The sequence below is a fragment of the Canis lupus genome, chromosome 24, assembly GCF_048164855.1.
Source record: "Canis lupus baileyi chromosome 24, mCanLup2.hap1, whole genome shotgun sequence".
In the NCBI taxonomy this organism is placed as follows: Eukaryota; Metazoa; Chordata; class Mammalia; order Carnivora; family Canidae; genus Canis; species Canis lupus.
In genome coordinates this window covers 40302686-40325085 of record NC_132861.1, presented here as the reverse complement: position 1 = coordinate 40325085, position 22400 = coordinate 40302686, and the positions used below count along the sequence as shown (strand labels likewise).

At 36.0% G+C, this 22400-nt stretch overlaps 1 protein-coding gene across 4 annotated transcripts in view; it reads right to left on the bottom strand.

Moving 5' to 3' along the window:
* The window catches only part of NYAP2 (neuronal tyrosine-phosphorylated phosphoinositide-3-kinase adaptor 2), a 261148-nt gene extending 239769 nt beyond the window's left edge, over positions 1-21379 (bottom strand). For 2 of the 4 annotated variants that reach the window (XM_072796450.1, XM_072796453.1), the window contains exons 1-2: positions 20031-20678; positions 11915-12152 (exon numbers count right to left, since the gene is read on the bottom strand). In XM_072796450.1, coding sequence (XP_072652551.1) covers positions 11915-12135 — 221 coding nt within the window. In that variant the 5' untranslated portion in view covers positions 12136-12152; positions 20031-20678. Of the gene's footprint in view, positions 1-11914; positions 12153-13585; positions 13701-20030; positions 20679-20821 lie in introns of those variants that run through there. The other 2 variants (XM_072796451.1, XM_072796452.1) reach the window with 2 other exon arrangements.
* Between the last annotated feature and the right edge of the window lie 1021 nt (positions 21380-22400).

The window sequence follows — 22400 nt, the reverse complement described above, 5'->3', positions numbered from 1 at the left end:
AAAAGGAGCTGGCGAGATCAGAGTTACAATTACTTCCTCAAGTAGAATGAAAGAAGAGCTCTTTCTCCACGGAAAGGCCAGTTAAGCACTATTGTTGGCCTAACCTTCCCCGGAATCATCAAACCATTAAGAAGCTGAAACCTTTTAGCAGCATTTACATGCAATGTTGAAAGTAACATTGGTCTCCAGAAGAGGAATCAAACCACGGAGCATTTTTCTTTAAAACAAAAACAAAACAGCCTTTTGGACAAAAAGAACAAAAAAACCATTTTAAAATGTAGCTCTTGTCGATATCAAGTAGTTGTCATTTTATCTTCATAATTCATTATTTTTTTCTCTGCATTTTATCTTCATAATTCATGATTTTTTTCTCTGTTTACCTTTAACCTAAAAATTATGGCAGTTTTACAGCAACTATTCATTTCCATGAAAAGAGTAAATATTTAGTAGCTCCTAGGTCAAGAGGAAAAACTTTGAGGGTACTGCCCTGAAATCATCTGGAAACTCATTAGTGAATTACTTTTAAGAAAATCACAAGCTCTACCAGTTTATTTGCTATTCCCTTGGGAAACCCATTGTCAGCACACCAAGTGAGTTCAATGCAATTTGATTTACAAATGTTTCAGAACACACTATGCACAAGGGACAGTTGCTCTGCTCTTAGAAGCCAGTTTAATAATTAAAACTAAAACTACCAATTCTTGCAACCTTTTGAATCTATGTGTATGCCAAAATTCTTTCAGCCTTCATGAGCTTTAACAATTTTAGGAGAAACAACAGAAATACACACACATCAAGAAGATGAAACAGAATGATAATAAAGTAAGAAATTCACATTTGGAAGCCTGGGGGTACACTTGTCATTTGCAAGTGCTCAAAGCAAACCATCTTGTTCCTTTCTCTGTGTTGGTTTTTACCCTAAACGGAGGCAGAACCTTTTGGACAAGATGCCATATGTCATTATTAATATAGCCACGTTATGTGATGAAGATGAAGGTGATAATGATGACAGTAAAAGCAGTAATAACAATCCTAATTCTAACAATAATAGCAATTACCAATTGTAAGCAGCAACCACATGTTGGCTACTCCACTAATTGCTTCGTGGATTGTATCTTTATTTCCCTGAGCAATGCAACAAAATGAATATTGTAATTCCTAATTACCAAATGAGTAAACTTAACCTTAAGAACTAAGGGACTTTGGGGACTGTCTGGTGGCTCAGTGGGTTAAGCATCTGCCTTTGGCTCAGGTCATGATTTCAGGGTCCTGGGATCTAGCCTGAATCAGGCTCCCTGCTTAGTGAGGAGCCTGCTCCTCCTTAACCTTTCCCAATGCACGCTTGCTCTCTCTCTCTATTTTTTTTTTTAAGATTTTATTTATTTATTCATGAGCGACAGAGAGAGAGAGAGAGAGAGGCAGAGACACAGGCCAAGGGAGAAGCAGGCTCCATGGAGGGAGCCCAAGGTGGGACTGGATCCCGGGTCCCCAGGATCAGGCCCTGGGCTGAAGGCAGCGCTAAACCGCTGAACCACCCGGGCTGCCCTCTCTCTCTTTGAAATAAACAAAAATATTATGCTAGATGTTGGCAAATTGAACTTCAATTAAAAATATATATGTAAAAATAAATACATAAATCAATAAAAATAAAAAATCTTAAAAAAAATTACGGGACTTTTTTATGGTTCTCACTAAAGCGGGGAAAGTTACTCATAGCACCTTTGTGCACTAGGATTTTTCCACTACGTAGTTATGCTCCTTTTTTGTCCTTTAACAATAGGATAACTATCTACTGGTTTATTGTCATACCCAAGAACAGAAAAAGTGCCTAATGTGCATCAATTAGCAAACTAATTATCTATGTCTCTGTCATTTTAAAAGTGGACATTTCCAATGCTAATAACTGAATCAACACATCCTCAGAGCATTTTCTCTCTTAAAAAATGTCAAGTATTTGGTAGGACAGGCCTGCACCTACCTGCCTTTTATCTTGCTTTTTAAATTAAGGAGTAGGGTTGTTATCTCTGCCCTAAACTGGAAAGCATCTGAGAGTGTGGATCATGACACTCTCAGAATCAAGATCACTAACTCCACTAACTCTGCACAATGGAGAGACCTCCAGGCGATTGTTCATTCGCTGTGGTTAATCTACAATGCTTGCTCTCCTCTGAATAAACATTAAAAAAATAATAATAATCTGTCCTCCAACTTAAATGCATGTCAGTATACCTTTTAGAGTTTTATAAAAGTATTTCAAATTTCCATAAAATCATACAATTTCTCACCTACAAATTGTCAAAAAGGAAACATTAATTCCTATAAAAATCAACAAATCACTGGAAGCCTAGTAAACATATAAAACTTAGTATGTCTCAAGTGTTTCTCACAAAAACCTTTATCTGTTGTCCTTCCATCCTAGTTAATGGGAATGCCATGCTTTTACCTTGCTCTCAACCCCACATCAAATCTGTCACCAAGTTCCATCAACTCTACCTTCAGCATGTATCTCAATTTCTACAACAATTCTCCCTATCCATGGACCCTGGTCCATACCAACATCTTCCCTCCTCACAACTGCTTTAATGGCTTCCCAACTGATGATCCAGCTTTTGTCCTTGCTTCTCCACGAAGTGGCCCCATGACCCACCTTTTGATTACAGAAGTCAGATAAGGCATTCTTCCTCTTGAAACACTATGTCTTCTCATCTCACTTCATTTGAGTAAAAGTCAAAGTCCTGACGGTGATCTCCACATCCTGTCAAGATTCAACCCCGTTCCTTTTGACCTCACATGCCCCGTTCTAGTCACACTGACCTCAGGTTGGTTTTACCAACATGCCAGAATGTCTCCCACCTAGGACATCTTCTCTGGATGTTTCCTTATCCTGGAACACAGCTTCTTCCCTCAAAGGTGATATGTTCTGTGAGCCTTTCCCTGCCCAATCTGTGTAAAATTGCCTTCTCCCCATACCCCTGACCCCCAATGCCCCGATTTACTTCTCTTCATAGAACTCATCACATTTTAATGTATTCTGTACTCGCTTATTGTTTGTCTCCCTCATCCCACCCCCCACAAGACTGTAAATCCCACAAAGGCAAGCATTTTTACTACTTTGCTGCTTTATCCCAACCATCCAAAATAATCCCTACCATGAAATAGATGTTCAATAAATGCTTACAGAAAAAAATCATGTAGAAACAAAATAGCTAAGCAACACACATAAACATCAGCCTAATAGGAAATTAAGACGTCTCTGTGGTAATGCTCTTCATTGCTGAACGACCTCATTTCTTATTCAACCATCACGTTATGCTGAGTGGTATATTTAGCCTCAAATCAAAGACTAAAATGCAATTTACTAATTAAAATAATGGATTCTAAATGCTGGTCTTTTTATTTTTAAAGTGTTTTCCTTGTATATCTTATTGAAAGTGCTTTTCTTAAAAAAAAAAAAAAAAGTTTGCTTTTTTTCCCCCTTCGCTTCCTGCTTCCTGGCAGGCTAGTTATAGTCATATTCTGAGGATGGACATGAATATTCTGTTCTGTTTTTCCAAATATGAGTGTCATTGAGAATAACTTTTAACTAGAGGCAGGTGTTTTGAGCAGAGATCCATTTGGGGACAGGAGCTTGCTCTTCCTTCTGCCAATTCACTATTAAAATTAATTTCAAGGTGACCTATACATTTATAATGAAGATATTTTCTTCAGGCTAAATCAAAGTTGGACAGAGCCTTGGAGCTATTTTATTAGCATGCTCAGTCTCGAGCAGTTTCATTTGCTACATTAGACATGTTCTCTAAGCCATATTACATTTTTAGGAGCTAAAAAATCCTCTGACTCATAGCCTTGCTCTGTAATAATTCCTTTCCCTTATCTGGGTTTTTAAACATTTTACAAAGGCCATGTTTAGTTAAAGATTGAGACTATCCTCCAAGAGCCTGAAGAGCATAAAAAACACCCTGGGCTGAAAGCTGTTGCCTAATTAATCTACAAACATCTCTAAATATTTAACGCTACTTCTAAAAGAAAGATTACCTTAAATTTTCCAAAGGGTTTCTTTTCAATCATTCAGGTTGCCATAGGTTTGGATGTTTGGAAGGTGTACTCTTTGCTGCAATTTCCTCAGCTTTACTAGAGCTTAATCCTCATGCTGACTGGCTGGCGCATAGAGGGTTATGTTCTAAAAGCCCCTCCTCTTGCCAACATCTGTCTATTTATTTCAGATATGGAACAGATACTGAGATTCTTAAAATCCAAAGTCAAGGCTAGGTCCAGAATCTAATTAAGTTTAAACAATCACAACTATAAATAGCTCTCAAAAAAGGTAGATGAGGGGGAGGAGGTTTATCTTAAATGGACTATAAATGGCCCCTCCTTATGTGGCTTCTAATCTGTCTTGGAAGGTAACTGAATGAAAAACTTAAAATCATCTTTATTAGAAATATAGATGCAGTGTAAATTGTAAATAGATAAAAGCTGAAGTTTGTATTAATCATATGAGGACTGTGGTGATCCTTCCTGAAAACCCTGCAGGGCAGCAGGACAGGGACCACTTAACTTGCAAAGTGCACAGGCACAACGGTCAGAATGGACCAATGTGGTGTCCTTAGGCTAAGTGGGGAGAGTTAATATTAACGAGCATAAGTGGTGTCCCTGGATATATGCTCATTAATATTAACTTTCCCCACCAGCACTGAAAAAAAAAAGGGGAACACTTTCAATAAATCAATTTATTTAGGATCAGCCTTGTCGATTTGGCTTCTGGCTCAATAAAGAGCAGCCAGTGAGGGATGGACAAGGTGTATTATTGAATTCTGTCTTTCAATTGTGTGGTTCTAAGAATAAAAACCTTTCCATACATTTGGTGTTTAACCAAAATCACTGCAATATTTTGTTTGTCTATAAAAAAAAAAGAAAATCTGGATGCGTAATTTTAACATAAAAACTAGCAAAGCAGCTTGAGGTCCCCTGAAATGATTAATACAAAAGTGATTGGAATTAATCACAAACACAAGAGGAAGCTGAAATTAGAGAGAGTTATTAAGATACTGTCTGCTGTTTAATCTCAGCCCCTTATCAACACATTAACCTTGTTTTCTCTGCCTGAGCACTGAGTCCTACAGCAAAATTAGGTCAGAAATTCACATCAGATCAGATCAGCTGATTCAGTCCAGCAAGACCCTGACACGCTGCAGATTTGAGTTTCATTCTAGATGGGATTATGGCTGAGGGCTTTTTGAGTTTGTTTCCTAGACTCTAAGCATAGGAGCTTTTGCTAATTATAGAGTATTTCTATCCTAGCTATAGAATATTTCTAAATATTTTAAGACTAGCTGTAGAATATTTTTAAAAGTTGACACAGTTATGTTTCTGAACTCTGGTTCATTTAACTGTCCTCAATTCACCTGAGCAATGGTGGTTCAACATCTATTTTGATATACAAATAGGGTATTTCAGTTTTCTATATGCCTCCAATTAAAACAAACCCAATGAGATTATCTATTCATGACCAAAGTAGGTATTCATTTAGCACTAAATGGATAGATCACTCACGAAAATGCACTTCAGCAAATGCTCTCTATTTCCATACAGTCTTTTGCCACAAATCATGAGCATGATTTCAGAAGCCATAACTATCTAGAGAGGATTTATGTAACTGTTAACATTTCTCTAATAAGAGTTCTCAGTGTAATTATGTCTTCGACTAATTATTTAAAATATTAACCAATTCAAAACCCTGGTATTAGGACCATTTGCTTTTTAGGTAGCAATGTTTTAGAAAAAGAACAGCAAATACTTTATTTTTATTTTTACTCTTTTTTTTTCCCTACATGGTCTGAAGGATATTTAGTGGTCCTTTGTTCCTCTTTGACTAACAGAAATACTGAAGCCTTCAACTATAAACAGCTTCCAAGGATACATACTAATATACAATTGCATGTATTTTTTTTTAAAGGAGCTGTAAGTAATCTAATTCCATTTCTGACTGTCACTTTTAAAGAGGAAATATAACCTCATATAGATCCCTTGAGGGCATCCACAGGGAACAGAGATGTTCCTAATCAGCCTAAGTAGTCCTTTGTGACAGAACCACTTTGCTCTAGCTGAGAGCTGTCTTCCAGACTTGCAATGTTTGGGAGAATTTCACTAATGTAGCATTTGTTTCATTAGGGAAAAAAAAAAATCCAATCCAGTTGGATAATAGAAAACATACTCGGAGAAACATGTCCCGGGAACATATTTTCTTGTTGCTTTCTGGTGAAGGGATATTGCCTCTATTGTTTTCAAAGTTCTGTGGCTAATAGTAAAAGGAGACAGTGTAGGGACAGGTTCCAGAATCCAGAAAGAAAAAGTTCACTTGAAAGTAAGCCTCACCTCTGGTCTTGGTACACCAGATGCTCTTTTGATTAGCCCTCCTCCTCAATGAATAGCTTTATTTTTTTTTTAATTTTTTTTTCAATGAATAGCTTTAACTGGTGTCCTAAACACGGCTTTACCTATATACATAGTAAACTTCTGAAACTGGCCTATGTTCACAGGTGCACACAAGCACTGCCTTTACAATTCGCCTGTGGCTAGATTCTGTTCTCTTTGGTCAGTTGCCTTCTATTTATTTAATGTCTGATGCCTGTGTTACCTCAGTGGCTCGACATACACATCATCCCTGTTTCTTAAATATCCCTTTTCACCCCCACACGTGACAAACTAGGGTTTTGTAACCTACCTCAAGTGAGCTCGCTTGTTGGAAGCTGTAGGTTTTGAGTGTTTGTTTTCTTACAGGCTTTTTAATAAAAAGTAAATCTCATTTAACAGTGCCTGCACAAAACCATTAGGGTTTAAAATAGCAGAAATGATGAGCTACTGAAATAATTTTTTTCATTCTCCATTAACTTTTCTTTTTTCGGTCTTTCTCTCCCATTCTTTCTCATCAAATGTTATTTGGGGCTGTTAAAAAAAAAAAAAAAAAAAAAAAAAAAAAAGCACTAACAGGATCACTTTTTTCTATTTATTTAGAATTTTTCACACAAAGAGCCTTTTCAGTAAAATCCCATTTGAGAAATGGAAGTGAAGGTACCAGAAAGTTACGAGTGACAGGGGGCTCAAGTTAGTTTAAAAAATAAGGAATTGCACTGAGAAAGCCTAAGTGACTTACAACACTGAGAAAGTGATGAGGATATTCTTTTTCTGAGAGCTCAGTGTTTTAAGCCTCCAAGCTTCAGCACAAAAGGCATTTCGGCACATATGTGATCCAGAAGGTCAATCATATGAAATCCTATTTCCATTTTTTAAGCAATCCTTGGCAGTCTGCACATTTCTGAAATTGCAACTGGCATATTTCACAGAGAATTATCATCAATGCCTTTTCAAGGTCAAACATGCCCCATCTTTAGATTTTTAGCATTTATATCCCATATATCAAATCACAGCATATATTTAAGAAGGCATCCAGCAGACATGTTAAAGAATTTTAATTAAGCTATGTTCATTAATGTCATGTAGAATTTTGTTTACAATTGGACATAAATTACATGTTAAAAAATTAAAATATGTGTTAAATTTAGATGTGAGTATTCCGCTTCTGTTGCCAACCCTGAAACCCCAAAATGCTGAAAAATATTAAACATGTATTTTCTATTAAGAAATTTGAAGTAATTCCAAAAATGTACTCTGAGAAGAAATAAAAGCTTATTAAGTTTTAAATTGTCAGAATCCCAAGATGCCAGTCACTATATGAACAAAACAAAGTTGAGTTTGGATATTACAATGGACACTAAGAGGGGATAACTTAAGATACCCACAGACAGCCCTGGCACAGAGTCATGCAAGACCTTTGGTCCCTTCTTCCTGTCTGATCACTCATGTTTGGTTCTTTTGATATTTCTCTCTCAAACCTCACCCCCCCCCAACAACATCCAGAGACTTCTATGTCCTCAAATCATTGAGGAAGAAACCTCAATAATTTAGGAGGTTTTGCTGAATTTTGTCCTTTCAAAGATATTAACATTATACAATTCCAGAAAAATATTTGGAGGAATGGATGCAGGAAAGAATGTGTAGAGTTACCAATATCTGAGACAGATACCACATCTTCAAATCCTATTGAATGAACAGCTATAGAAGCAGTAGCACAAAGGTGCTTGGAATGCAATGAACCAGGTTGGGGACCTTGTCCTGCAGGGTTAGTCATTCATTCAGTCTCATTCAGCCTTCTGTAGCCTGAGCCATCTTTTCTTCTACGATGGCTGTGCAGTCTATGCTTTTTCCTAAGATGCCTTGGATCCTAAGCCTTCACGCCTACTCAAGTCCATAATCACAGTAATTTTTCCTTCTTTCTCCTAAGCCATTAACATTTCCCTTTCTATTGTAATCATTCATTCAGCATTTTAAATAAGTATTTTAAATAAGCATTTTAAATAAGTTTACTTTCTTCTTAAAGGAAAAATATAGAAAAACAAAATACCATAGACCCCACTTTCCACTACAATTACTCTCCATATTTTTGAATTTCTTTAGCCTCAAAGCCCTCAGAATAGTTCGCTATATTCTGCTTCAGTTCCTTTCTTCCCACTCACTCATGAATACAATCTCACTGGGTTTTGTTCCCAGCCCTTCACCAGAACTGTTCTTGTCAACACACCAATGTGGTAAGAGGCGTCAATTTTCAGGCTTCAACATAACTGATCCATTACGAAAATCTATCTTCTTTAATCACTTTTCTCACTTGACTCAGAGACATCACCATCCTTCATGGTTCTTCCCCTCTGTCATGGCTGTACTTTCCGGATTCTTCTATTGTTCCTACCATGTAAGCAGTCAGGTGCCCCAAGGAACAGTCCAGGGTGCATCTTGGACTTTAGATTCTAAGTGTACTCAACAAGGCTAATGTCTTGTGATCTATAGACCCTGATGAACCTCACATTCATGTCTCCAGCTTTGATCTTACCATAAATCCTGGATCGAACTGTCTATCCAGCATTCTCCACTGGGACATCCAAAAGGGCTCACAAAATTGGGATACCAAAGCTGAGCTTTCATTCCTCTAACAGTTAACTTAAACTTCGTCTCTTCTAGTCTTTGCTATTTCAATAAATGAAAACATCACTTTTCTCATGTTTCAGGCAAAAGACGAAGCAAAACACGCACATACATGGACACAAAACAACAGCAAAATGAAGTAGAAAGTCATCTTCAGTTTTTTTCTTATTCAACTCCCACCTCTCATCAATTAGAACATTTTGATGGTGCCCATAATTTGAGCATTTTATGCCACCTTTACTATTACCACCCTGGTCCAAGCCACCATCATCTCTCACCTGATTTATCACAAAGGATTTGTTTTTGGATTTCATACATTTAGCCATGCCCCATCTATCTCCTCAATACAGAAGCAAGACAAACCCTGGCAGAATGTTCGGTTAAAGTAGCTCACACCTCTGCTCAAAAATCTTCAATGAATTTTGTTTTCTCCTTCAGAATAAAACACAAAAGTTTATAAAGCTCTATATTACCCGGTGGCCTTCTACCAGTCTCAACTTAAATCTCCCCAATCCTTGCCTTGGTCACTGTGTGATGCCTTGTCCTCTTCTTAGAACACATCAAACTTAATATTCTCCCTGCCTACAATTCTCTTCTTGCCAATAGCCATACACTTCACATCTCTGGCAGCACTTTTCCAATGTCTCAAACATAATTTATGCAGCCTTCCCTAGGCTCTGTTTTATCTCCTTTACCAAGCTTTGTTTTACCACCTGTTATATATATTTATATATAATTATGTTTAGTGTTGTCTCCTCTTCACCCTTTCCTCAGAATGTATCTTCCTTACAACAGGAAATTTGTTCTGTTCATTGCTGTCACATCAAGGTCTTGAACATGGCCTGGCAGTTAGCAAAATTTTAAGATATATTTCCCCAATCAATTAATACATTTAACAGCAAATGTTTGTTGAACAATAAATCTGCTTTGGGTCTTTCTTCCCATGAAAGGTACACTGTGGTTTGGACATCAGCAACCATGGTGCATATTGCAATATGCATGCATTGTTTGGCCCGGTGGCCTTGAATCTTCTTGATCTCAGGTGTGAGGTGCCCTATCTGTCTCATGAGAATCAGTGTTATTTCTTACAACCAGGATTAAGTCTCTCTGTCTGATCCTTATTTCAGGGTGGAGTCAGAATTCATAAGATTAGGAAAGAAAACTATCTAAAAATCAGACATTTTCTGTCTTAATATCTTTATAGATACAACTTTTATAAAGTTTGTTGATGAAACACAAAAGTTAATAGTACAATGATAAGCACACTTTAGATTTCTGTAAAATCTAATGAAACCTCTGCAAATAATTCTATTTATATGGTTAAAGAAAAGAATGAATGATTGAGTTTTAATGCCAAGATCAGGAAAACTTTCATTATAAAGATGAAGCTGTTTTAGAGACATGTGAATTGTTCTTTTTTGTTATGAATTTTAGAAACATTTTAGGAAAACTTTAGAAACCTCATTTTTAATGAGTTTTCTTCAGTGCTAGCATACATACAGAAGTCCCTGAGAATTAATTCCCAAGGGGCGGAAATTGTCCTGAAGAAAGGCTATTTAGTGTATCCTAGAAGGGAATTGGTGATACCAACTAAAATTGGGGAGGAATAAAAAATAGCATAGTCCCCAACAATATATTGACTTAAATATAAACAATTGTGACAATATTTATCAAGTATATAATTTCACAAATATTTTTATACCTGTTAATACACGGATTTCCACTTAGTAGTCTAAAATAAAAAGATTACACTGTTTCAAAATAATCCTCCACAACATTTTTTTTTCTTTTTGGTTTCCAATGCTCTCTCTCTTTCCCAAACCTCTCATATAAAATTATTTGCCTTTAATGATTAAAATAGGGCTTCCTTATCTAGTTTCATTATAAGAATAAATAGTTCATCTAACAAATTTTTCCCTAATATAATAATGTTCACAGAGAGGAAGCAAAATTATTAATGTCAGATTAGATGAAAAATCCACCAACTATTGAAATAGCTTAACTAATATTATTCTGTATCCAGCTAATTGGTATGGATAATTTTCTGAGTTCTGAATCTTTGCACTTAGTAAATAGATCTTATTGAAAAAATAAGACTTTGTAGAATGCAATATGCCTCTACCTTTACCACTATCAAACACACATACACACACACACACACACACACACACACACATACACACACTGAAAGCACTATGACATTTTTGGGGGAATCAAAAGATGTATATCCTTCTTTGGGCTTCAGTGCCCCAGGAAATTTAGCTTCAGTTTGGAAGTTGTAATCTGGTACTTATTTGCTTGTAGCTGTACATTTTGCAGTAAAAAAAAGTCATTTCATTTCAACAAACCTGGGGCACTCGGTACCAGACAAGATATGTAATAGTCCTAAAACTCTGCATAGAGAGCACTCAGGGAGGGTCCCCCTGCCTTCAGTGGCTCATATAATTCTAATTATCCATGAGTCTTTTTATAATCTAGGAAGAAGATGAGCCATTATAAAATAAGAACTATAACAAAGACCATTAAAGGTGGGGATTTTCATCAAATACTGACGATGAGAGTGTTTATGTGTTCCCTTGGGTTTTTACCAAGAGGTTGTTTGGTATGAGCTTTTATTAAAGAAAACTGAATTCTTTCCCAATCCCAGCTGTACCTCCATATGCACAACACACCAGTAAGTAACTTTTCTAAGCTGAGGCGAGAGTCCTGTGAGTCAGATGAATTGTGTTTCTGTTATAGTTGAGCTGCCAATTTCACTTGGTCTCATCAAGACTAACTGGTAAACACCCTTCTTGACCAGGTGACATCATCACAGCCTTTGCAGAACTCATGGATTTCCTTGTTACGCAAGACTTGGGATACTTTTATTTATATTTACCGTTTTATTGCTTCTTCTTGTCTTCGGCGTTTTTCATTCTTCTCCTTCAAGTAGGCCAGGTTGGTTTCATTTCTCAAGCGGTCATTCTCTCGAGCAATGTCTGATGCATTCTGAATGACCAAACCATCATAGGCCTTCATCCCCATATCCTCAATATATTGGAGAAATGTGTCCAAAGGGTCTTCCTCAGGATTAGAACTCATCATCTTGGAGGGTATCATGTAAAAAGGAACACTTCCTGTAGGATGAGAACACAGGTCACCTTTATCAAAGTGAAGGTAAAAAGCAAGGTGTTTGTTTATTCACCCTAATATCTCCTCAACCCAAAGCTCCAATGTTTATGGTAGAATCTATTGGGAGAAAATGTCTCATTAGATACTACAAACCATCAAGAGTATTTGAGGTAAATATTAAATGAATGTTGCCTGAGTAGCAAACACTCCCTCAAACTGACAAAATTAGCACATCGAAGACCAAATCTCTTGCGTTGAAAGGTAATGTGAGGGTACAAATACAATGTGTCGAGATCAACGTTTGGTTTATGTACTTAGAGTCAAGATTTTGTTTCTCAAAAATGTATTATTTCTATTTGCCATAAAGACATTCTTGCTCAATTTCAAATAAAATATGATTACTTGGAACGAACTTAAATTAGGTGTTTTTTTTTAATAATTTTAAACTAAGATCCACAAACCTAAAACAAGTGCCAAAATATCACAGTAATCAAGGATATACACATTTCTAATATAATTTATTTTGGAAATAATCCCTTTCTGATCCAACATTATTTTTCAAAATGGTGCTGCATCATGGCTGCTACTTCAACTCAAATAGCATAGGTCACCAAGATCACATTAATCCTCAGCAGTCTGGTAATTCAAGCAATGACAACTACAGTTATCACTGCTCATGAAGATTTGAAAACCCAAACTATAGAACGGATTACTGAAAAACCAAAATCAAACAAAATCAACAATAAAACATAGGACTTTCTACCAACATATACTCTGCTCACCTACAAAATGATGGAAATAATAGCTTCTACCTCCTGCTGATATAATGATTTAGAGAGGCGATGCTATAAAGAATTTAGCTTAGAGTTTAACAGTAATAACCATATAGTAATGTTAGCTAATATTATCATAATAAAAGTACAGGTAGAAGATTGGCAGCAATGGTAACATCAAATGTGTATACGAGTATACATAGATGGGTGATGTATAACCAGCAGGCTCTGAAAATCAGGATGCCTTGAAATAGAAGAATCCAATGAATTATAGAAATCAATGAAGCCAGAGGATAGAGAAATGGTGCTTCAATCAATCAAAAAATAGAACTGAAGTTTAATTAATTAATTGCATACAAGATAAGTATTTTATCCTTCTAGCTTATTAAGGCCCACTGTCCTCAATTGCATATTCACTGTTGTATAGGAAACTGGTATTACTGCGTCAGATTGAAAAATCAAAAGCAAAATCAATTAACAAGAAAAAAACTTGGCCGTTTAAAATTATAAATTACATTTATGTCTTTTATGTTCTTTAAAAGTCTCAGAAAGACATTTTTTAAATATTCACCCAAATATCTAAGGTAGAAATCCTCGGCTTTCATTTTTGCTACTACGAATCATTTTCATTTTGATTTTTTTACAAGTATAATCATGTTCCATACCTGGATGGTAGCTATGGAAACTTTACTTCTTATCAGAGTTTATTAGCATTTCAGCTGTCAGTCAATTCATATGTTATTTGAGGCCCATTCTGAATTTAAAGATTTATTCTCCAATCTGTAAGAAATTGTTGAAACAAGAGGATACGAGTTGTTTCTTGACTCATGATTTCTTTTTTGTTAAGTTTTATTATGTTTGGTTTGGTTTTAAGCCATAATGGGTTGGCAAATGAAGTAGTCTTTTAATTCCAACTATCTAGCATAATTGAATTGTATTGTAATATCAGTCTGTGAGTTTAGATACTCAAGTGGTGGACACATGTAGAAATAAGAAATTACCATTACAAACGACTGCAATTTTCAGAAAAAAAAAAGGAACATTATTCTCAGAAAGCTGAAGCATTATGATTATTGGGAATTCATTTTTACCAAGGACTTTAGCAGGGAGTGTGCCTGGATAAAAAAATATCTGTAACTTTATGGCAATTAATTCTACCATAGTTAAGTGAGCCAAGTCAGTATTACAGGGATTCCACAGATAATGCCTCAGGGTGGAAGATGAACATTCCCACTTTGCCCTGGAGCAAAACTGCATATATTCCATTGTGAAAGACATTACCTCAAAATTTGTATTTCTTCCGTTAAATTTTCCTCCCATCCAAATGACATCAGATATTCTTTACAGTTATATATTCCAAATATTAACAAGGTTAATTGGGTACTTCTGAAAATTAATTATCTCTGTAAGTGGTCTTTCAAATTGCCTGGAGTTTAAATTGTGTTTATTCCAAGACAATATTAAATAATAATATCATAAAATATTTAGCCCATGGAAAGTTGTACAATAAGATTTTTTTAAAAGTTGAGATGAAAATTTGAGGGGTAAAAATCAACCATAAAATCTAGTAACACTTCCAGATAATGAAATGCAAATGTTGAATGCGAGCATGCTTGTCATCTAGTTCTAGGGAAGGATTTGATTCTATAATCACTCATTTATTCAATTATTTCTTAAGCATCTATTATGAACCAGGCACTGATAAAGGCAAAACTGTGTCCTTCTAGACATTTATATTGCAGTGTAAAAGCACAATAAATAAAAAAATTGCCATGCAGTCTGACAAGGGCACCAATTCAGGTAACAATGGTGGCTTTCATTAGTTTGTCATGGTTTATGGTCACCATTTTTGAGGATGAACGAAGAAAATTTTTTGACAATTATATTCAAAAATAAACATAAACAATGGACTTGGACCCTACTAATGTTGAAGCATCACATTTTTCTGCTTTCTCATCCACATGTAAAAGGTAATTTGTAATGGGGGGCAGGGGCAGAGGGCAGTTAGACAGTTCTGAAGAGCATAACTGAGAACTTGAGTAGTATGGCCTAAAAATCCCAATGGAAGCACCCCTAGGTCTCCAACTTTAGACAATCTAATGAACCCCTCCCTCTGAGCTTTAGTTTCCATGTTTTTGCAATGGTGGTTGGAATGATAACTTACCTCCTTACATTATTGGAGGTTCAGTTAGAAAATGAAAATCCAAGAAACATGAGCATAATCATCAGTTACTAACGTTGCTATTAGATACTTTTCACAATTCTTAACTGTGGCCAAGATTATGTTTAGTAATCACTCCTTGATAAACACATTTTTTACTTTGGAACATAAGTGAATAGAATATTTAATGAAGTTCAACATTCTTCGGCACAGATGTGCAAATGGAGGCATGGAAGGCGTTCGCAGACTTGCCTCCTAACCATGCAGGCAGATCATTTATCCATTCTACACCATTTTCTAGGTATAGAAAATGAGGGTCTTAGCACATAAGAAGCATGAAGCTCAAAGACTTAGAGTCTTCCAAGCCAAAGGTATTTCTCAGCTGCTGAACTCTGAATGAACAGATTCATTCATTCACTCCTCACTAAAGGAAGATGAGGCCTCATTTAAAAAAAGTGAACTTGATGTGAAGTGTCTATCTTATTACAACTGTTACCCATTTCTATGTGGTGAGAACCCACAGTCAGATATGATCATAAATCTGTTTCTCTTTCAGAAATGTATAGTTATGGCTAAGATGGATATTGAGTAAGGAACATTTTATACCACTAAAAACTAAGCTTCATTTTGACTGCTGGATATTAGATCAAGTTCATTTCTGGCCCTTGAATGACAACCCTGTACGCAAATATTTTATAAAGCTTTGTCTTGAACACTGAATCCCTAATATTGACATCTTAGGAAGACTATAATAGTTAAGAAGTGAAGAGGCCCTCACCTTTAGGTAGCATCTTTAGCTCTACCCTAATAAGTAAGAGATTCTTATTAGACCTCAAATGACTGCATGGTACCTTTGGGACAACAAAGTGAGTGAGATTGAAAGGATCTGTTGCTTTTGCATTCTCCAGTTATCCCCTTTATTTAAATTAGTATGTGTAAGCAGCCCATTTTTGCTCCCAACAAATTAGGCATTTTAGCCCCCCCTAGAGCATTAGTTGAAAACTGACATCCATGGTCTTCATCTACAGGGTAGATAGATTTTGATAAAAATGCATGGCATGGGCTCAAATAGTGCAAAATTTGTATGTGTGCTCTTTTTCTTGGAAGTTGTAGCTAATATTGAAAATCTGTGTCAGGGTGGTCTTAGGAAAGCACCTAAAATGACCGAGATCAGAATCCCCATACAAATCACAGAGAGCTTCACTTATTCCTTTCTTCCACTGCTATATTGTATATTCATAAAACCCTCCTTTTGTTTGATTTTTGGATTACTGTATTTAAAATCATTACCATTCTAATAAAAGCTACAGATGTTGGCTTAAACACAACTGGATAGCTAATTGCTCATCTTTATTTTATTCTTTCACTCTTGTTAGTTATTTCCTGTAGACCACACCCTTCACAAAGCATATTTTATATAATATTGTGACACTTCCTAAAAATTGAAATTTCACTCTACTTAGCTAAGATGCACCAATTTAAACTGGTGAGATTGAGGTCATATTTAAAACACTAAGCATTTAACTTTGTATTCAATTAACCATGTCTTTATTTTCTTTTGTGTAAAACCATCACTGTACCTTTCCCATGCAGAGCCTAGAGCTGAAAGTATCATTACATTTCTTTACAATGTTTCCACTTAAATGAAACTATTTATTACATATACATGTGGAGCATAGAATATACATAAAAGTATCCAAATGGAATCCATAGAAACATAAAAATCCACTTGCTTATTTTCTTTCTGTACCCAAGAAACTCAAGAAGCTGAGACACTACATGACTTTCAATGTTAAAGCCAAAAAAAGTGCACATTTTTGAGGATTCAGTGTATGCAAAAACTTTAAGAACATACATTTATGTAGATTTACCTTATAAATTAAGAAATCAATTTTTGTAGCCTTAATTTACCAGAAGATAATTTGATGTGTCAGTAATTCATGTCAAGATTGGGTTCTCCATGGTATAGAAGGTATTTGATTAATTACAGGCTATTGTTGAAGAAAAGACACACAGAAAGGGTCAGATAACAATTAGCATGCCATCTTCTTATACATGTTAAAGTATTTCTCTTTTCTTAAAATTCAGAACAAATTCCTCTTTTGGTGTAATTTCATGCATTGTGACATTCTGGCTCTACAAGAAGTGACTCAGGTGGGTGTGTACACCAACTTAGGAGGCAAAGCCTTCTGATGGATCATTGACCACCATCCACCAAAAGTGGGGTTCTAGTATATTAGTATCATCTGAATGAATGAGCCCACTGGCCCTTGTGGGGGCCGGCTCTTTTAATCTCTTCTTAAAATGTTTGTTCAGAATTCCTGAAATAGAGTTGTTCTCCATCTAAAACTTTGGTTTTCCAAGATTTAAAGTTGTGAAAACTCCATTAATCCAGATATTTTCCGTATCTACCAAGTGATAGAGGAAGGAAAAGCAACTGTTGGGGAGAGACCTGCTTCTCCATTCTTGAAGTTAAGAAGCTTCTTAAATTTTAGTTCACAGTTAACCCTAAAGGATAATGTTATAGCTAGAATAATGTAAAGTTTATCTTGTGTTGTTTTTATGCTGCTGTTTGTTTTGACTGGGAAAAACAAAATACATACAAGGAAATAAATTTCTCAGTAGAAAGACTAGGCATTTAGTCTTCATTTCACATTGTGTATTTCATTTCATTTGCATATGGGAAAGTTAACCAGGCCCCGTCCTTAATTATTTCTGAGGTTTTCACACCACACCTGTCTCAATGCTGTGAGGAAGTTATTAGGATTTGAGCTATTAAAAGTTGATTTTCCCTCTCACTCAAATCATTCCAACCTCTCTAAGACAGAAAATCCTATTTCATGTAGCAGTATCAACTCCTCCAAATAAAAGTTTCCCAAGGCAATTTTAACTGTATTTTTTTGGTCAGGAGAAGGAAAAAGATCTCTTACATATTTTGCATGTACTTAGACCAATTTGAAAACACATTGTGAAAATATAAGTATTTAAATAATCAGTCTTCACATACATATGTAAAATATGTATGCAAATTAATTTCTAAAATTTGCTGACTTCACATAGGATTAAATCAACAGACAAGATTGCCTGGTTATAATTCGTCACCTGTGTAAACCACGTCAAAATTGTTATTCTGATAATGTGTCAAAAATAAATCCTATCATTTCACTTTGATTATGCTTAAAATCCTGCCCTCGACCCCACAAATGGTCACGCTCATTTTCTTATTCAAACTTTCATCAAAATGCAGCTGTTCTGCCCAAAATGGGAAATGTTAGAGTTAAAACCACGAGAGCTTGTTGAAGTGACTACAAAGACGCTGATTGCTTTTTTTTCGCAGAAGGCAGATTACTTGATAGTGAGTTTTTCTCTACACTCTCCCTTCCCTCAATGGGTAAAATGGGTATGGATCATGTTAATAGAGTAACATCATAAATTGGACTTCCCCAAACTTCCAGGTTGTCATGTGCTATTTGCCTACGGTCTAAAGAAATAACACAGTTCCAGCAATATTATGGACTCACACAAAATGTCAATGGCTGAGGTACTTTTCTGAGCCTTTGGCCAAATGTTTCCAGACGCTTACAAGGCAGTATTTGCAAAGTAGATATAGTCAGTATGATAAATTGCTGACTGGAGCTGCAATGGAAACCATCTAATTGAATTGAGAGTCTATGACTTTTTTTTATTTCTTGTAACAATAGACAACCTTCTTGTCTCTAGGATTTTTACACTTCTCTTTCTAAACTTTGCAAATGCCCCAAGTCCTTGGGCTTCTCTATAGTTTCTTTTGAAGTGGTAGTATTTTTTCTCAGGTCTGTTTTCACTGATTTCCTAAACTGTCAGTGTCCTTCAGAGTCCCCTTCTTTGCTGAGTTGGCAAACATATGTTGCAATGACCACAGAAAAATAAAATAATTTTGGTATTTGAGGCTCACATATTCTAATACTAATCTGTTTACCAATTGACTGTGTAAAAAATAAGTTGGAACATTATTTAACATGTGAAGAATTAGGAGAGGAGTTCATTTTCACTCTTGCTCCACAGTCATTATTTCATACAAGTTGGTTATAATTTTTTGCATGTTAAAATGACTAGAACTACATAGTATAACTTTTAACACTGAATTCCCTTATTTTGGGGCTATGTTTACAAAAAAAAACAAAAACAACAGTTCTATGGTACAGAAACAACTTTAGGATTTCCTAATGAGAAGGAACAATATTATTTCATGTAATAGTTCTTCCAGCTAGGGAAGACCTATATTTCTTGTATTTAAAATATTTCTAGTTCTTGAAAAAATTAAGATGAAGACACTCCAACAAAATAAGTGTATGTCCCAGGTAAAACAAGTCTACCAAAAGTTCAATAGAAAATATTTGTTGTGATAAGGTTAAGGAAATCTTTCTGATATTGAGTGATATTAAAATACATGTTTCTCAAAAAGGTTTTGATCTACTCAGTTAGGAAGAAGCAGTTTCAGCTTTAGTGTATGTCTTATAGTTTTTTTTTTCTTGGTAGGTTTTTTTTTTTTTTAGAATGCAAAATTAGGCTGACACAAATGTGCTGAGAGACTGTTGTAAAATATTTATGGTATGGAATAGCAGATAAATAGCTAGCATGCACAACGTGAATGCCAATTAACACCCTTGAAAATATTTTCAATGCTTTTAATAATTTAACATGGCTTATTTTACCAATGAAAATCTAGTTTAGCCATTTCTGTGGTAATGTAACTAAGTGGGTAAGAGGGTACGAAATAGCCTGAGGCTTATTAAAGCCTTAGATGCCTTCGCTGTGGCTTTATTTCTGTTCCACCTAATAAGACATGCAAACTTCAGCATTAAGTATCCCCAGATAAAATCCATTCCATTTCATAACCAGATTGCTTGATCTATTTAGTGCTGGATTCAATTAGCATGCTTAGATAATCTGAAAAATGAGATACATACCAAAATTTAAGTCTCCAGGGAGAGCTAAGTGCAATAATCAGAAGGTGACTTGTGTCTTTCAGAGCCCTCTCTCGCGGTTGATCTCAGGGCAGTTCTGTAGGAGTAATCCAGCACCATAAGAAATAGACTTGTAGTTCAGCTCAGTTTTTCTTCAATTAAAGTGCATTGTGTCTGGATGGGAAAAGTGTCCATTCCCAGATTCTTCATCACTAGAGATCAGAGCATTCTTGATGTTCTTCCTATCAGATAAAATGGCCTTTAAAGTTTGCTAGGAAGATACGGTGGCAGAAGACAGGTGCTTGCTTCCTTAAATCGACATTCAGAGAAAAGAGGGCATAGCTAATGGGTGGGGATGAATACACAGCCCCTCGCCTTCCAGGTCCAGCAGGAAAGAAATTGAATGATTTTACCCACTTTGCTACACAGATGATTACAAGACTCGAAGCAATCACCCAGGCTGGCTAAGGTGCCTCATTTGATTATATTCTGTGAAGACAAAAATAAATGAAAACAAAAAATCAGAAGCATCCTCTCTAAATGTCTCCTTTCAGCCAAAAAGATGCTCTTTCTCATTGCCACTTACATACAGAAGGTTTGGAGCAGCCTAGCTTGTGGCATCGTCCCTCCCCCGTGACAACCAGCTCTCTCTCTCCCATTCTCTCTCTTTCCCCTCCCTCCCTCCCTGCCCCTGACTCCCTCCCTTCCTGCTTCTCTCTCTCTCTCCTCTCCAGCTGCCTTAGTCTGTTGATGCTGCTGCTGATTAATCAGGGATTCTGAAACAAAGAACCTACCTTCTGAAATAAGCAGTAATCTTTCTTCTCTGTTTCTGCAATCCGTCTGCCTTGAACAGCAAAGCTGCCAGCATTCTAGCACCTTGGATAGTTCCTGCTCACTAGGCCCATTGGAAACGGAAGAAGAAACTGAAGAAATGGCAAGAAACCCGAAAGCAGCATCGTTCTACTTCGGATTTCGCCTCCCTGGGGCCTCCCATCCTCATTAAAGGCCTCACATCTAGGCAACAGAACCTCTCTCTTTTATCTATCTGAACTGAAGTCTGATTAGTCAATAATAAAATGAAAAGAGGATAAAGAAACCCCTTCATTTATATCCACTACAACACTAAAATTCAATCTTTGTGGAGAAGAAAAAATATAAATCCATCAAAAATAAATGTTCTTCCTACAGAGGGTGTTTAGGTGATAAGCTTTTCACCCCTGGCATGCCTAATGAAAATGAGCAACAACTTAAATGGAACATCGAGATCTCAGTTTGATAACCTTATTTGATATCAATTTTGCCTGCACCCTCCCTGCACAGCCGAGCCAGGCACACAATTACTGCTGACGTACTTCGGGCTGCTGCTTGGGGAAAGAGGGGAGGAGCCTTTTAACCTCATCAAAACAGCTTCATGCCACCTGCTCCCATGGCATGAGAACAAAACTAGCCCACTTAGAAAGAACATGCACAGCACACACGTATGTTGAATAAAGATCTCAGAGAGCATGCTATTTTTTTTTAACAAAAATAAGATGTGAATTAACTATGGTGTGTGTGTCACTGACTCCTGTAGACTCCCTGTTGAAATTATTTAAAGTCATTCTATTTCTTATATTTCCTGAGAACTCTCTTCATTCCATTCTTAAAAGCCTGCTGAATATATGCTTATATGCCATGTTATATAATACAACTTCTATAAATATGTGTATATAGGTATACAAAAATATGTGTGTCTATACATACACACACAAGCTCTAAGTTTTTATCTGATCTGTTTTTCTCAAAGTAAGAAGTATAGTGAAGTATAATATGGATTTTTTATTGTGTAAGTTGGTATTATGGTAAATGTAACAATAAGCAATGATTTCTTTTAAATTGGGGCTAAAATACCAATTTTGAGCAGAATAATGAGCTTATTATTCAGTTGGGACCAATAGATTGGTTTTTTTTTTTAAGATTTTGTTTATTTATTCATGAAAGACACACACAGAGAGAGAGGCAGAGACACAGGCAGAGGGAGAAGCAGGCTCCTTGAGGGGAGCCCGATGTGGGACTCGACCCCAGTACTCCCGGAGCATGCCCTAAGCCAAAGGCAACTCAACACTGAGCCGCCTAGGTGTCCCAAGGTAGATTTCTTTTGTCATTTTTTTTTCTGGTAACTCTTTTTGTAAATTACTTTCACTCACAAACAGATTTTCCCAAGAGTTGTCCCCAAAACTGAAATTCATAGCTAATTTCTTAGAATAATGTAACCTGAATGTAATTTTTCATGCATCTATGGACCATAAAAATTAATAAACTTAAGTTTACCTTCATGATTCTTAAATGCTACCTGAAACTGCACCACAAATTTGCAAATTTTATTTTTTTTTA